The 19,098-nt window shown below is 28.8% G+C and overlaps 1 protein-coding gene across 1 annotated transcript; it reads right to left on the reverse strand.

Moving 5' to 3' along the window:
• Positions 1-3,087: 3,087 nt before the first annotated feature.
• LOC130450618 (myosuppressin) lies at positions 3,088-14,562 on the reverse strand. Its single transcript, XM_056789105.1, has 3 exons — positions 14,483-14,562; positions 4,754-4,935; positions 3,088-3,391 (listed from the first exon to the last, which is right to left on the reverse strand). The coding sequence occupies exons 2-3, from the start codon at positions 4,932-4,934 to the stop codon at positions 3,294-3,296; spliced, it is 279 nt and encodes a 92-aa protein (XP_056645083.1). The 5' UTR covers position 4,935; positions 14,483-14,562; the 3' UTR covers positions 3,088-3,293.
• Between the last annotated feature and the right edge of the window lie 4,536 nt (positions 14,563-19,098).

Here is a 19,098-nt window from a genome sequence, read left to right on the forward strand (position 1 = left end):
TAAGTGAGTCAATAAGATAATACTATTATGAAATTCAGCGAACAAACGACCTTTCTCGACTACTGATACAATCAAGCAATATTTTTTTTGTATGCCCTCAAGTCAAAATTATTGGTATTAGCGAAATAAAATAAACTAGAATATAAGTAGATACGTGCGTCTACTTTAGAAGTTTCCGATAACCGCATCAATGAAAGATATTTCGAAAACGTAGAACTGAATCGAAAAATTTGTCTATCAAGAACTTATCCATATTTTCAATGAAAGCCTTTTAACAAAAACAGTAGTAAATATTATACTAACAAATAATGTTATGTTCATAAAAACGGAGGATATGAATATCTGACTCTGAGAAGGATGAAATGAACATGTTCGTGATCTTGTTTATTAATTTTATGTATTTGTGAAAAAATCCCGCAGCCTAAAAATTCTAGGATGTGTGTGTTGACTAGTAAAATTATGCTTTAGAAAAGATAGATTTCATTTTAATGATATTGAGATAGATGAGGAAATTAAGAAACACATGTTTGTCACATCTGCTTATCAGTAATGTGGTAAACTATAATCAACACAATTGTTAATGGCTAAACTTTAGGTAGGTTAGGAGGTAAGGCTACTCAAAATGATCTTGTGTTACCGGATCTTCGAGAATCTAGTTTTAGAAGGAAAGAGATCTAGGAAAATAGAGGATGTACAAACAGAAATAAATATATTAGTTTACCTCATATGTTTTATTGAGTCGTAGATCACAGAAAAAAAAATTAGTGAGAACTTAAACTGAACAGAAATCATGTTATACTTTGGATTTGTGGGGAAGTTAGAAAATCAAGCTCCACTGGTTACATCAACTGAAATAATTTTGATACCATAAAAGAAGGTAGAATAGTTGGTCGTTTTTATCCCATAGGCTCTGTCGGTGAACTAAGAAAACCGCAATCATCCCTTGTCAATTCTGATTCATTTTCCAAACAAAATCAATTTCTGGAATTCGTTCATTTCACAATTTTACAGATATCTACTTTTAATACTGATTCTATTTCATTCTAATATTGTTTTCATCAAATTTTAATTCAGCTGTTTTTCTGTGGAATGTAAAACCATTTTTTATAAATAGGATAACCTGATTATATTACTCTAAAAAGTAGAATGATGTCCATGCATTTTCAGTACAGAAAAAATAAGAAATCATATTTCAATGTCAATTTAAGTCTTCAGTGAGCAAGATATATCACTTCTTGAGAAAATTATCATTGGAGAAAAAATATACGTCACACTGAATAACTCCTAAGATGTTTTTGTCATTCCTTCAAAATAAAATTTAGGTAAACGCCTTGCGAATTATGTTATCCTTGCCTAAAAATACTATATATAAAAAGGCTGGAAACTCCTTATTCAATTTTTTATGATTTTAAATAGTGCAAAATAGTCATTCAGTTTATACTAGGCAATGAATAGTTATTTTTATAGGTTATTTTGTTAAACAGAATAGTACTACTACACCTTTTCTTAGACCTATTCTGTTATTGGTTTCTCTATTACATACAGTTTGGCTTAGGCCATTATAAATTTAAAGATTCAAACGAATTAGTTTCTGCTATTCATCATCATATATTCGATTAAACATTGTAGCTATTCCTCTATATGATCTATATGATTGAAATATGCATTTAACTTTATTAACCGTGCCAATTTTGAACTTGGAAGTCGTACTCAACGTTGCACTGAATTATAAAAATAACTACAACACAATTCCTTAAAACATTTGCCGTGTGTACCTAATGTGAACAAACAAAAATATTCATATAGAGAGCATTCAATTGCCACATGGAAATGAACATTTTCCTAAGAAAATACACAACTCAATTCCCAGAGGTGAGTAAGTAAGTTACAAGATAGAGATGAACTGAAGCAAATTTCTTGAAATAAATGCAAATCAACAATATTCTGGTAAAGATAGGTCTCACTCACAGGTATATATACTAGCGAATTTATATCTTCAGCTATAGCTATAGATTGGTGATAATATTACAGAGCAAAACAGCGGTATTTTACTGAGGGTGTTGTAAGTGTCCATTGCTCACACCTTGATGTATGTTAATATTTCTACCTCTATAAAATCCATTCAGTTGACGAATTTTCAGTTTTCTCTAAGTTCTTATCAGGTTATTAGGTTCATCTTTGTGATTGAATTAGTCTCTCAAATAAGTGACTTTTCATAACAATAATTTCAACAAATTGATAAATATAGCAATGCAGTCTTCTCGTCGAATATTGAGTAACTAATAATAAGTTAATAAGTCAATCAACCAAAAGTTTTTTTATTGGTAATCTATATAACTTATTTGTACAGTGTACAATCTATTACATAATTATTTTGATAAGATGATATCTTTTCACGAAAATATTACATCTCACTAGGTTCTTTCCACCAAATTTATCCATCGGACAATAAATTTATCTTTCTTTCCCAATAAGTTTTCCAATGTCTGTGCTTTCATTCAATTTAAACAATCTATTGAAATACCGAATGTCAAATATACATTCACTTTTAGTATTAGCCCCTACAAAAAAACTCATATGAGAATGTTTTATTTAATATTAGAATCAATAATCACGTTATCCAAGAGTTTTTTCTCGAAAATTATATTCCTATTATTATTTTTCTTCTGGATCGTATTACTACATCTAGGTAGATGTCATCATTTCTTGCATACCGAAAAGTGATTGGGGCCATTTAATATCACCGCACAAATTTTAAAAACTTAATAATTAAGATTGTGTTTCAAAAGAATGGATAGAGGTTCTTTACAATAATTTGACTCCTTTTTAAATTGAGTTTTTCATATCCTCTTCCTTTTGGTTGAATTGATAAAAATGGAAAGATAATTAAAATGAATATTTCTGTTTGATCGTAAAACATAAGTACATATATAAATACAGATAAAAAACATCAACCTTCGAACTTTTGTCTCCGTGGAAAATTTGTAGTAGTTGTCTGCTAAATTGTGAAAAGAATAATGAATGGAAATTTACGAAAATATTCTATGTATTCTAGCTGCTTCAATCATTAAAAAAATAATACATTAATTTGTTATAAACATATATTTTGCTAATTGAAATGAAAATAACAAAATCTATAAAGATAATATCATTTATTGAATAACATTAAAAATTCACTTTCGCAAATAAATAACATTAAATCTCAAGGAGTGGGAAACTCAATGTGATAAATATCTTTATTTAAGCTATAGGATGAAAAATATTTCTCCAAATCCACTTTAAGCTGTGTTCATTTATAAACCTAATCTTCTCCCGAATCTCAAAAAAACATGATCAACATCTTGTCTTTTGTCATTTAAGTTAGTATTTCTTTCTTCCAATCTATCGGCATCTGAAATAGAAAAACGAATATGAAACTATCATATATCCATATTATTTTAATCATTCAACCAAGTGATTTTGGTATATATTACAAAATAAAGTTTAACTACTCATATTGTTCAAGTATGTTCCTTCTCAAATAGTTTATATGTTATTTCAATAGTTTTACTCCACATCCCTATATTCTTTTCTCTTCTGGTTTCACTCAACTTTGTTACTCAGTCACCTTATTTTTGACCATCCTATTGTCTTCTCCACCATCATATTTTGACCTTGAAATGACTTTATAAGTGTAATTTCCTCTCTCCCGAAATTTCTAATTCCGAATGTGTCTATATTTTGCCGCTGGGAGTATTGTTGTTCTCAAGTGTGTCTTATGCTATTACTGCCTTTGTTGCACTCTATTTATTTCCTTCTCTTCCTGAATCCACTATCATTATGCTAAGATAGCTGGAACTTGTGATCTGTTCTGGTGCGTATTCTCCTCTTCCTTATTGGGGTTTCTTCAGCTGTGAAAGAAGATGCCAAAAAATCTCAAATATAAACAAAAATAAATTTGAGAAGTGAACTGCAAAAGTTTTTGACAACCATGCCACAGTCGTCCAATTTTTCAGATATTGCACCCTTGCGACTTTCCCACATTAAAGAAACTCATCATAGCGGCAAACAGGAAGTCAAAGGAGCTGTAATCATGGTTATAAACGGGTTTCAGTGCTTTTTATCTCATATTTGTCTCAATTTCAGTTCTTTTACCCTGTCATAAGCTATTTGCTACACAAATGCAACATATACTTTTCCTTTCGTCAATAGTTATTCTTCTAATTCATCTTAGTATGAATATCAAGTATGAAATCTCGTACTTTCCTCCTTACTCTATATCTATGCTTCGTATCTTGAATTGTTTTTTTTTATTTCTAGTCTTCACCTCAATTTTTCCTAAGTATCTTTGAAAAAGAAGTATGCCAAATATCATAAAGAATATATAGTAAATGTAATGTAATATGTTAGAATAAAAAGTATTTGTCCAGAAAATAGGAAAGAAAGATAGCTCTACACAGTGACAAGGCAACTTAGTAAATTAGATATTATTTCAAAAAGATTCTACGATATGCATATCTTTATTGAAAAAAAAAGAAAAAAAATCCATAAGAGAGTTATACAGAGATAGTCCCAGAAGCAAATGAAATGTAGAATAATTATTTAAAAATCGAATTTGAAGAAAATCAAATACTACCTAGCAAACAAAAAGGAAAAACAAGTATAGATCGCACAAAAGGTGGACATATCTTAAAGAAATAAGCAAGCATTTGCTAGACTATTCGACTTAAGGACCGGAGAATTTATAAAAAAGATAAAACTTATGTATACTTACACTGTTTGGGCATGTCTTCAACAGCCTGTTCGATTGCGAAACAAAGTTGTCTTAAAGATGGGTTCATTTGCTCTTGAATGGCACTAGGTGGGCAGCTTATGATCGATGCTTTCGCAACAGATGACAATAAGATAGCAAGGGCCGTTCCAAAAACGGAAACAATCATTGCTGGCAGATGCATTCTAGAAATTTAATTTAAAAATTTAAATTAGAAATTTAAAATCAACAGTAACTTGATATATATAGTTGGTAGTGAAAAACATAAATATACAGAATAAGAATTATATATTTTTTTCGCCACAAATAAGAAAAAAAGCAATGATGACAAAGACAATAAATATAAGGTATATACAAAAATATAGATATTCGAAATTTGTAACGATTCAAAGATATTTATTATTTATACTATTTGAGTCGGTGCTTTGAAAATTTGAAAAACTTTCTCCCCTATGTAAATATAATGTGCCGTAATCAATTCATAAGCTAGGAATTATTTCCATTTTATCATATGTACTTTCTGGACCAACTAAGATCTGATCATGGAATATTCAAGTATGTTTAATAATGCTTTTTGGCTATCAAATTACCAATATTCCTTCATAGACATTCATCTTCTCTTATTTAGCAATACCTATCAAAGGCATTACATCAGAAATTAATAGATTCTATATTATAATTAAGTAATATGTTCTAAAAATGAGACGTAATATTCTACTATAACTGCAAAAGCAAATGAAATACGAAATTGTTGAAAAAAAGGAGTACCAAAATGAGAATATTGCTATTTATAAATAATAACAATAATGCTATTTATATTTTTCATACAGAGTATTCCAAAACAACATAATACACCCTGTAAACGTTCAAATGAATTAGGAAACTAGTCATAACAAACAAATTGTAGCTGTACAGAGAACTATAAGTTTTTGGATGATGAATTTGCCCCAGTTGTGGACTACCATTAAACTCAAAACTCTACCTTAATCCTCCATTTTATTTTGAATTTGATTCATATTATATAATTAGAAGTTAAATGAACGTCTTTTAAAGTTAAACAAATATGTTCAAGCGCAACTTGAAATGCTAATAGTTTGACGACAAAATGTACTGTATGACTTGTCTGTGTATTCTCTGGACCCTTATTTGAAATTTCATTGAAATCAAAAAAACGAGAAGAAATAAAATGCACCATTTTGGTTTTTTTTATTAAAAAACAGTGACGAATTTAAAGATTGATTCAACTAATTAATAGAATAAATGTTAAGAAGAAATCGTTTATTCGGAAATTACAAAAAAAATCAGTCTTGATAAATGGCATTCTATTTTGGGTCATTTAGTGACAATGCTACTATCTTATACACAAACAGCATATGAATTTAAATAAAACATAAATAAATATAAATAAAATACTTACTCGATTATAAAAAAGAAAAAAATTAGCAATAAATATAGATTAAAAATTTTTAAAATAAAAACTAAAAGTAAACTGATACTTACTTTTCTAAAAAGTTGAAAATAAACCAACAAAAGGAAACGACAAATAAACAATATATAATAAATATTCTAATTTAAACGTGATTGCGGCAGATCGAAAGATTATTTCTTTCCAGTTTTCAGGCTGATATAAATATGGTTTTCTTATATCATTTTTATGATAGGAGTAGGAAATATTGGGGGTTCCCAATCCTTCGCTTTGAGATTTATTATCATGTTGATAATAATCAATTGATGCTTTTCTTTAACATATGAAAATTGTTTGATACGATGAATAATATCTCTTTGATCATAATATATTGCAAATTGCAACACAACACAAATATGTAAAATATTTTGAAATGTTTTTTCTATTTATTATTTGTTCACAAATAGCCAATGGATTAAAAGGTACTGTTCAAAAAATAATCAATAGCCCATTCTAGTGAAAGATATAAGACAGCTGTTATTCTTAATAATGCATCTCACAATTAATCCACATTTATTATTTAATAATGTCAGACATTAATGCTAGAAGGTATCAACTATAATAAAAAATAACTTGTTTTGTGTATACAGCCACACAGCGTGCTTTAGATTGCTGCAAAATCAACAACATTGTTTTTAATCAAAATATTTTTTTAATTAGCACGTTAATTATCGACCATATTGATACCTTTTGAATAAAAATAGGATAATTATTTACCTAATACATTTCTGCGGCATTTATCTGTCGTATAAATTCCTATGGTAAACAATACGCAAAAAAAGAACCCTCTTAAAATTATAATCGTAGGTACTGAAATGTAGAAGTAACTATAGGTAAAATGTTGGCAAACAGTATCATTTGATATCTATTTAATACAAGAATTATATATGAGTTATTCTACAAAAGGCTAGTATTGTAGAATAACTGCATTTGAAGATGACATGAGAATATTTTCACGGAGAGTAAGAATATCTTAATGGAGTGGAATGAGAGATAAATATTGTATAACAATAAATAAAAGCAATACAACAATAATATCATGGGGTCATTATTCAATATACCAAAGACAAATATTGATTATCAATAAATAAAAATTGTACAATAGAAAAAATCGAAATAAGAGTAATTCAATTTAAATTTAAATAATATTTTCTTAAAATGCAAATAAACCATGATAAAGAACCAATATGAAGAATAGAAATAAAGATTCTACGAAGAATGTTGGATAGCAGATACAGAAAGTCAGTGGAAAGTGAAGTAATATTTACAAGACTTTGGGAAATAAAGGACGCATAAAGATTCAAAAGTAGAAGTAGCTATGCGTGTAATAGCAAAAATTATTCAGAAAAAAATATTTAACAACGAAAAGTGGGAAGGAAGAGTTGTGAAAGTAAAAACAAAATAAGTAGAGCCACTGAAAAAAAAGATGAAGTGCTCACACCGAATAATGGTTTAATTAATGTACTTAATTCACCTAATTTTCAACGTTGATAAATTATTCTCAATTTCAATAGTAATAATTTCGTTAAATGCTCAATTTAAAGCTAAGATTAGTTTGTTGTGATTATAATTTTGGGAGTGATAATTGATATCGATTATACAGAGGTATAAAGTATGTTTAACAGAAAATTTTTGCTCAAACTTACTTTTTTATTATTCGTTTTTTCTATTCATTCCCTATGGTGTTGAAGAATTTTGTGCTTTTGTACATTAATTTTATTTATTTTAAGTATAAGTTACTGTTCGCACAAAAATTCTCTCTCTCTAAACCGTTTCGATATTTCATCGAATAAACCTCAATTAACATATCTATTAGGATTGAATAACGATTTTCAAAGGCTGAGACAGGCAAAGACTCTCCTGGAAAACTATAACCAGAAAAGATCCGCTGAATGTATCAACCTAAGTAAGAACATTCTGGATTTTCTAAAAGGAGTGAGATTAACAGATCAGCTATAAACATTGGTTTCCGAGTACCACAGCAAGAAAGGAGGACACAATAGATCTTTTGGGTCGTAGTGTATATGATACCCAATATTCACATACATACATACATACATACATATTGTTATGTTTACAATTATTTTTATTCAAATGAACAATGAAAAAATGTGCTTCATATTACAGAATTAAAATATTAATGTATTATAGATCACCTTTACTCTACCAACAAGAGATTTGTTACAATTAACAGATTTCCCAAGATGAACTATCTTAGGAATTCCTTTTTTATTAAAGTGAAAAAATATATTATACATACCATCCCCATAAATTATTCTCACTATGTCAGATACAAGATTTTGTCGTTTTATCTGATTTAATAAACTAAAATAATCGATGAGGCAACCCATTATTTGAGAAGAAAATGAATAGGTGTCATAAAAATATAACATAATAAACATATACAGTGAATCATAAGGAACTTTACATACTTTTACCGTATGTAGAGACCCTCAGGAACGATATCATAAGGCTACTAAAAAGTGTAAATTCTTCTTCTTTATTCATTTATAGGGTGATTTGCAAGTGGAAGAACAGAAGGGCATGTAGAAAATGACATTATTGACGCTGTTACAATGAATTTGAGTACTTAATGTTACTTAATCAAAAGTAAGTCTTACAAAAAATCATCTGTACTCTTATCATATTCAAGTGGTTCAACGACCACATCCTGGAGACGGAATCCATAGGATGGAATTTTGTATATGGATTAACAATCATCAACCAACGCTGTACAGGACACTATTCACAAATAAAGCCCAATTTACAAGAGACAGGATAAATAATTGCTGTAATTCACATGTATGGGTAGAAGAAAATCCTCATGCTATTCGAGAATGTCGTTCCCACTTAAGGTTTTCGGTTAAATGGATTGGTGTCACTAATGACAAATTGATAGGTCCTCACTTATTTGATTATCCTCGAAGAGGGCAGGTCTATTTGGACTTTCTACAAAATATTTTGCCAATTGGCCTGCCAACGCGAACGTTGTTATCCGAGGGATGTACTTTCAGCATGATAGGGATTCCCACAACATTTGAATAATGTTTATGGCAACTGGTAATTAGGACGTAAAGATCCTATTTCATGACCTACAAGTTCTCTAATTTCAATACTACTAGAAACGATTCCTAGAGTATCCGTAATTCAAATTGTTAACTAACAATTTGGCAACAAAAATGTGTAGAAACTTCCATTTCGAGAATACACTTCGAACTATTTTTATTTTGTCGCAATTTTGTATTTCATTCAGTTCTTATTTATGCGGCTCAACTATATAGTGTTAGTTATTATTCTAAAATTGTTGGTTATTGTTATTAATCACTGTTATTATTGTTATTAGTCACCCTTTTTTGTTGTTTTGTATTTGTAGTAATTGTAATTCGATACAGTTCATCATTTTAGCTAGAACACTTGAAACTCATAGCATTTGCTTGCATTAATACCTTATTATGTGATACATCATTATGGTTGTTCTATATTTGATAAGATTCGATCCTTTAGTAAAAAATGTTACATTTTCGCATATGCCGTTTCCAATGGTTATTCATGTAGTTTGAAAATCACTTATTGCATTTAAAAACATATTATACAGGGTGCAATACTCAATACGAATTTCTAAATAATTTCTTCCAAAAGCCGGCCCTGGAATTTCTATGCTTAGCTTATATCACTCGAATGCTTGATAGTGTGTACTACATAATGAAGAAATTTATGAAATCAAATGTGTAAAAACTATAGCCAATTAGAATTTATAGTCAATTTCCACATCACAAGAGGTGTTGACACTTTTTAGTAGTCACATGATATTCTTTCTAAGAGACTTTACATATGGTAGAAATATGTTCCCCATGACTCCCCCTTTATGATCTGATCTGAAGGCTCAAAACAAACGTATACATACTGCAGAATTAGATTGGGATATTATATTATGCTTTGTTTTGATATATCATTGAACAAACATTAGCTGTACCAATAATTGTAGGATAAGAGATTTCTAGGTCTTGTCAACGACTTTGTACTAATTTTGAATACGGTGATTGGCAACAACAGATAGTTTTAGCATCAAAGCCATGGGGAAAATAATTAGTTAAAGAGCCAAAGATATTTGACCGAGAACATGTGTGAATAAATTTACAATGAAGACACGGAAAACCGAGAGAGTTGCAGAATATTCTAGGTTAATGGAAGAGACATTTCAGCTTTAGAGAATAAATTATCTCTCTCCATTATTTTTGGGAACAAACATAAAAAATTTGAGAATTTATCTCTCTCTAATATTTTAGGCAACAAATATATGAAATTTGAAGCGGCAGTAGATCAACTATCATGTTATACTTATTTTTAATTGGATTAGTAGCTATGAAGCAACAATTGTACTAATGTTTATATACGAGGATATATTGAAAAAGTCTTAACCTACTATAGAGCTAAACAAAATTTCAATGTCAAAATATTTTATTACTCAACTCAACATATTCTCCACTTAATTGGATACATTTATATTTATACAGCGAACCTGCAACGTCTCTAAAACTAAAAAAAAATGTTTCTTCTTGCTCTGCATACCAGACCTCCACAGCTTTTATTACCTCTTCGTTGGAAGAAAATTTACTACCTTTTCAACTTTTTTACAAATGAGGAAAGAGATGATAGTCGGCTGGATCCAAATCTGGTGAAAAAGGGGATATTCTAGTGATTCAAACCCTAAATTAAGATTTTTTTGCATGGCAACATGAGATTTGTGTGCAGAGGTCTTGTCTTGCAAAAACAAAACACCTTTGGATAGCTTTCCGCGTCTTTTCTCTTTAAGTTTTCCCGTAGAGTGGTCAGTAATGTCGAATATCAATCTCCCGTTATTATTCTACCCTTATCCAAAAAAACAATCATGATTACTCCATGGTAATCCCAAAAAACTGGAACAAGAACTTTTCCAGCAGTTTCTTGGACACGAAACTTCTTAGGTCTTGGAGAACCAGAGTGTCACCATTCCATCGATTGTTGCTTTGTTTCTGGATCGTAGAAATGTACCCAAGTCTCATCCATAGTAACAATTCGGTTTGAGAAGTCTACATCGTTTTCAACTCGAGCACAGATCGAACGCGATACTTGCACGCTTTTGGTCAACATGCAAACATTTGGGGATCCATTTTGCAGCAATTTTTCTCATGTCCAAATTGACTTGAGCTATATGATGAACGCGTTCGTATAAAATATTCAGTGCTTCAGATATGCGTTTTAGCCCAATTCGACGGTCTGATAAAATCATGTCATGAACTGCATCAATATTTTCGCGGTTGACACAGAAATTGGCCTTCCCTTTCAGTCATCTCCTTCAATGGAAAATTTACCTCTTTTGAAGCTTGCAGTCCAATATTTCACGGTCGCATACGAAGGTCATTGATCACTAAAGGTATTAAGCATATCTTCGTAAAACAACTCACCTCTTAACACTTTTAAATACAGGTACTTGATGATGGCTCGATCGATACTCCAATTTTCATAACTTTGGTAGACATCTTTTTTCTTTAAATTTATTGCGTAACTCTGGTTTACTTTTTTGAAGTCAAACTTTACACTGACACTTCTAATAAGTTATTGTTCATTGCTTTGGTAACGTAATATTTTGTTTATACATGGTACTGGTCTAGGCTTACTAGATATCAATACATCCTCGTTGTACTTTTCATATTTTTGAATCCTATTCCTGATATACTTCATTGTTCCCTTAACTTTTGATAGAATAATATCACGATATCATTTATTCGAAATGCGAGGAAAAAACTCTATTTTGCTATTGCTATAAATTATAGTACAATCTTCAATTTTATAGCGAAAACCATTGTTTATATTTATAATAATTAGCTTCAGCTTGAGGAGACATATCTAAATGAGTTTATAGCACATTCTATTTTTTATATCAGTGTTAACGTAAGGAGGTGTGAATGAAATATAACAAATACTACACCTTTTGGCAATAACTGACCAATTTCCATGCTCCTAAATGTAAATCTCAGCAACGTAATTAGAGGCTAGTAATCGAGTGTTACAATACTCAACTTAATGTAACGTTTCCGGTATACAGAAAAATGGCTTGGTTAATGATTATCAGAAAAAAATATTCGCAGGGACGTGACCTAATAATGTATACTAAAATCTATAGAAAATTTCGGGAAAACATAATTGACCACCTGTAACTTTTTCAATTATCAATTATTTCTTGTTAAAATATATTAAGCTACACGTTAGAGACTTGGCAAAATATATCAACATAACTGGATCTATCTATTTGAGTTTCACGTAACATGTTTAATATAATTTGATCTCGTTCCATCTGCATATACTTTAACTGTTCGAAAAAATCAACATTTGTAGCTCTACAGTATTCATTTCCACAATCATATTTGTTTTTTTATGTCTCCTTGTTTTATTTTTTTATGGAGATATAGGTCAAATCAATGGAATTGGTAGCCGACGTGTAACGTCTATATTGTTGTCTTAACTTGATAAATCTCATCTGAAATGAATATATTCACAGCTCTAAGTATTTTGTTGAATACTGTACTTAGCACGTCACTGTTTATGAAAGCTTACAACTTATTTTCCCCGACTTTAAGAATAATTTTTCTATTCCCTCACGCTATCTCATCAGTTTATCTCATAATACATACAATACATACATTTTATATATATATATATATATATATATATATATATATATATATATATATAATAATTATTATTATTATTATTATTATTATTATTATTATTATTTTTATTATTATTATCTTATTATCAATAAACTAATATTTGTGTAAGCCGAGTATGATTCTTTGATTTCTATTTATTCATTTTTTTCGTATCCAGATGATTGGCTTGTGGAGGGCGCGATTGCCCCCAGCGCTCTTCAATGGATTCACCCCTACCTCAAAATAATATTTTGAAGCATAAACAGGAACATCAATTATATTGACATTTTTATCAACTAATGCTAGTACTTTTAATTGAAATTGGAATTAAGATTTTATGCTGCTGCTAGAGCTTGATATTTCAAGTGAAAACAGATTTCTCATTCACATCGCCTAAATAAAATACAAATAATTTTTCAATTCCGGGCAGGACAATAAAAAAACTTCTTGAACTTACAAGAAAATTAAAGTAAAGATAGTTTACACCATCAATAAAACTATAAATCAATTGAACTACGACCTCCAGTTTTACCGAAAGAATCAAATTTGTATCAATATTTTAAATAACAATAATTCCTGTCAAGAAAAATTCACACAGTAGGTAGTTGATTTTAACTTAAGATTAAAATATATAGAGCTATCTTTTCCAATTTTTCACAAATAGGTGTTGGAATCTATTTCAAAGCACCTAGGATTTCAAAGAAAAAATTGAAAAAAGAAAATAAATTAAAAGGTCATCAATACGATAAAAAAAGAAAACAAAGAACCATCAAAAAAAACATAAATTCAATTATAAAGATTAAAAAACTCTTGGAATGGAAAGAGAATTTTCTAGTTTGATTTTTTTTATTTTGAAATTCATTATGTGGGTGATCTATTGATTAATATAAATAAACAAATTGTCGTCAGTGTAGATATCAATTTTGAAAAAGACCGAAATAAGTCGAAACGTCAATTTTTATCTTTCCTTTGAAAAATTATTGAAAAAACTAATTTTAAAAGAGAAGAGACATAATATATATATATATATATATATATAATATATATATATATATATATATATATATATATATAAATGCATCTAAATGTTCTTGATTTTAGGTCTTTTTTTGCTAGTTATAGAAAAAAGATAAATTTTGACGTTTCGACATTTCTTCAAGTCTTTATCACTGAAAGAAAAGTTGAAACGTCACAATTTATCTTTCTTTTAAAAACTATAAAAAAAACTAATTTTAAAACAGAACAGAGAGAACAGAGAGACCTAAAATCAAGAACATTTGGATGCATTAATATATCAAAATTATTCAACCTAGGAACTCCAGAAATTTAAATATATTGCCTTTATAAAAATTTTTTGATAATGCCAACAACGTCAACATTGCGCTTTTAACTAGAAGCATTATCAAAAGAATTATAATTAAAACCTTAAGAAAAATAATTATAATATATATATATATATATATATAAATATATATATATATATATATATATATATATATATATATATATATATAATTCTTCATCAAATTAAATCATTAATAACTGCTAGAAAATATATCAATGATCAAATCCACTTACTTATTTACAGAAATTTGAACAAATTTTCTTGAATAACGCTTCTTAACAGTCGATTTGAATTCTGTGTGTCTTCTTTTATATGTCCTGTGAACGAGCGCCTACGTAGAACGATGACTATGTTTCTGCGCACTCGACAATTTTCCAGACATATCACAATATGTCTGTCATCACACAATTAGGAGACATACCGTGTAGATAATAGTTAATTGAGTTGGCACAGGTAAACAAATCTCGGTAAACCATCAACGAGAGCTTTAACGGAAACGCGTGATTTCTAATTCGACGTTTAGTGATAATACTAGAGAAATTGTAATAAATCTTTTTTTGGTAATATCTGCAACAAAAATACATCGATATACATCATTAACAGTAACGTTGATAATATTGGTATTATCAACGACTTTTTTTAAGATTGATGCTCAAATTTATGATATTAATTATTCTTCATACCATTTTATGAAAAATAATTGGCCAAATATATGTAGGTTATGAGAAATTGAGATATGGATGTTTTCAAAATTCATAAAGCGCCCATTTCCGTAGTCAGAAATATAAAAAGACCGATACCCTGCACTTCAAATGGTTTATAATTTACGATATGGGTATAGAATATATTATCAACTACTGGCAACCAGGCATGTATGTGATGGCCGACAGAGATTCATATATAGTCCATTCAATCAGGAGAAAAAAGTTTTATTATAGAATTGTGTTTCCCGCTACATATTTTCATGAAAATTTAGAATTAATAACTAATAATCATTATAATATTTAGTGGTGCAGTAAGTAATTAATTCATCATAATAGTTTTACCCTTAAAAACAACCCTTTTATCATGATATTCATGAAAAAAATGTAAACCCATTTTTTTATTGTTTACTATATTTCTCAATGATTGAAAGGAAAAATTAAAATAATGTATATAATGAATTTTTTATTAAATGGAATGTCTCCAGTTATTATTTTACCCTTATCCAAAAAATAAATCATGATTACTCCATAGTAATCCTTAAAAACTGAAGCAAGTACTTTTCCAGCAGATTTTGGGACACGAAACTTCCTAGGTCTTGGAGAACCATCGATTGTTGCTTTGTTTCTGGATCGTAGAAATGTACCCAAGTCTCATCCATAGTAACAATTCGGTTTGAGAAGTCTACAACGTTTTCAACTCGAGCACAGATCGAACGCGATACTTGCACGCTTTTAGTTAACATTCAATCATTTGGGGATCCATTTTGCACAATTTTTCCCATGTCAAAATTGACATGAACTATATGATAAACACGTTCGTATGAAATATTCAGTGCTTCAAACATCCGTTTTAGCGTCCAATTTGACGCTCTGATAAAATTATGTCATGAACTGCATTGATGTTTATTGTTCGTTTCTATTGTAACGCAATATTTTGGTTATGCATGGAACTGATCTAGGCTCTAGGCTATCTAGATATCAATATATCATCGTAGGACATTTTATTTACTATCCCATGTAGAATTCTGAAATTAAATAAAAATTAATTCCAGATCTTTGCCATAACTGTATCCGCCATTACTCTTAATCAAAGCTTTTCATATCACACCCTGTATAGAAAAAATTGGACGTTTGCAACTAAAATAAACACTTTTTTTATTAGATAATATACAAATTGTACGAATTCATTAATTTATCAAATAATTGTATCTAAATGATGAAAGCTTATTATAAAATGTAGAATAAGATAATGAAAAGACCTAGATCCTGATCAATCTACTGAAGAAAAAAAAATTCACTTGCCTTTTAAAAAAGCTATTTCGAAAAAGGGAATATTATTTGAAACAAAATGGCTTGATTTTATCTCAAACACACATATCTGTAGGATATGAGCTGATTACACAGAAAACAATAGTATTTGCTTTTGCGTTGATTTTTCATTATTCTCGCTAGATACAACATATATCAAACAAACATCAAGATATAAATCCAAAAACATTTTTAAGGAGATTTATAAGCAAGATTTTTCATTCCCTAAAATTATCAATAAATCAATTTATTTTGTATACAATCTATAAAATATTTTATTAACATAAACTTTAGACATTTAAGGTCGTAAATTCCTATTCCACTTAAAACAAAATAACAATAAATGTATTTTTTTCCGATATTATTTGTTGGAAAATATTTACAAATCTTTTATTAACTTATCAATCGAGACTGAATTATTCTTCAACGTATACCCGCTGGACTACGGAAACATATATCCTATACTTTACGTACAACTTTTTAATTGAAGTTCAGGAAATTACAATCAAAAATATTGTTCCTACCTCTAGTCTTACATTATAAGATTAATGATATCAATAGTCTAATCTCGTTTTTATTACACATAGGAAAGAAGAAGTAAACCTGTGACATAATTAATCCTTCTATTGAAAATAATTGGTCCTCGCCGAATAAGTACTCGGTTATCGAAACGAGCGAATATTTTTGTACATATACTCTTCAAACCAGAAGGATGTTATGGTTGAAAGAGAATATTGTTTCATTTTTTATAACGTCACAATATTAATCACAATATTAAAAATGTATTTATTTGACGCCGTTTGCTTTACATGTCACTATGTGTTTACTATGGCGTCTACTTGATAACTCTAATTAACTCGTACGGTTGCTATATCATCAATTTCTAGAATCTTCGATTCCTGGAAATCTCTAATTTGCCATAAACAAACAAAAAGGCCTTCTTAAAATCGTCTGTATAAAAACATAACACAGAAAACATAATATAAATAGGTCGCGAACAAATAGCCACTACAAATAGTACCCGCGCATCCATTATTTATTAAAGGACTCGGTCGAACCACTGATTCAGATGTGCTGTATGTATATGTAAGTAATACTACTCACAAAATGAATATGATCCTATCCTAATTTGCTAAATTTGTAATAAACTAGTACAGGAGACCTTTTAGAGTTAGTTTTACCGTGTCCAATCTATACGATTATAAGAAATTATTAAACCTCGGGGCCATTAAAATCACTTGGATTCACTACTTACTTCAACAGACCAAACATCAGAATAATCAGATAGCTCATAATCAATGAATAATGAAGTAAAAATGGTATGTCAATGTATATGTGTATACATTACATAAAAGTTTCAGTGTAGTCGTTCTGTACTTACCAAGTATGTTTGCATTCAAAATAATACATTTTAGAACATATTATACAAAACTACTGGATCTCTTGTTCTGTTCATTGAATATATATATATATATATATATATATATATATATACATATATATATATATATATATATATATATATATATATATATATATATATATATATATATATATATATATATATATATATGATTAAGATCGGTGGTTTGAATGGTTTGAATAGTATTAATGCTTGTATAATTTTTTAAATTCATAGAATGTTTTATATGTACACTAGACTAACAGTCTTACATGTAATCTATAAAAATGTAAATATTTCAGTTTGGCTTGTTTCATATTTTACATTTAGATTGAATAATCGGAATATAAAGAGCACAACAAAATTTAATAAATATCTAATCATTAATTCTGTATACAAGAACTGACATTCAGGATAACAAATGTCTACAAGTAACGTCAATTTTTGAAGATGATTCAAAATTTCTTCATAATCCAAATAAAATTTTTAAAGTACAATAATTTGTGGATGTTCAATTATTAAAAATGTTTGTAATGAAAAATTATTTGGACATGAAGACATATTCTCTGGAAGGTTATCAATAAAATTGAGTTTTATTTTTTTTTTCAAAGTTAATTATGAATATAAACTCAAAATTCAATATTTATTGTGCAATCAATGAGGCCTAACTAGCAGCCTTTTTACAAAATTCGTGTAACATTAAGAGGTGGTAAATTTAACAGCCCTTACCTTTTTATTATAAATTTTTTTCGGGGCTTAGTTTTATAGAAAAAAATATTACTCAAAATACATGTTTACTTAAAACCATTTTCCAATCTAAAGCTTTTTCCTAAAACCAACAGTATATTACATATAAAAATTTTCACATGTACATTTTAACAGGTAATATCGTTGTCCATTGTAATTTTCTTGTGTATACTTCATACTTAGATTTGATTTTATTTGGGTCTTTAGTCATTTGTGTATTTGTTTCTTAGTTTTTATAAAAATTTTTTTAACAATAAAGCATTTCTCTCCCCCCCTCTCTCTCTCTTTCTCTCTACTACCTACAAAGCAATGCTTATTATTTCTCATAGTATAATAAACTATGTATTGGAATAGATAAATTGAAGTTTGGTAGTGTTGAAAAAATATCGGAAATATTGAATATAAAGCAGTATCCATTAGATTTTGAGAAAACGCTAAAACGTGTAGATTTTCACAATATAGGCATCTGTCATTAATCAATTCCTGTCGTTCCATTTCCCCAACCACTTAATTGTTAGTAGATAATATACCATTTGTAATTGTAAGAAACCGCTCAGAATATAGCTGACATTTATATAAAGTGGACTAACTTTAATATATTTTCCGAGCTTTCGAATACTTATGTATTTAACATCTGAGAAATAATTAATTAAGATTTTCGGTTGTTTTGGATATTATTAATGCTTGT

The sequence above is a fragment of the Diorhabda sublineata genome, chromosome X (genome assembly GCF_026230105.1).
Source record: "Diorhabda sublineata isolate icDioSubl1.1 chromosome X, icDioSubl1.1, whole genome shotgun sequence".
NCBI classification, from domain to species: Eukaryota; Metazoa; Arthropoda; class Insecta; order Coleoptera; family Chrysomelidae; genus Diorhabda; species Diorhabda sublineata.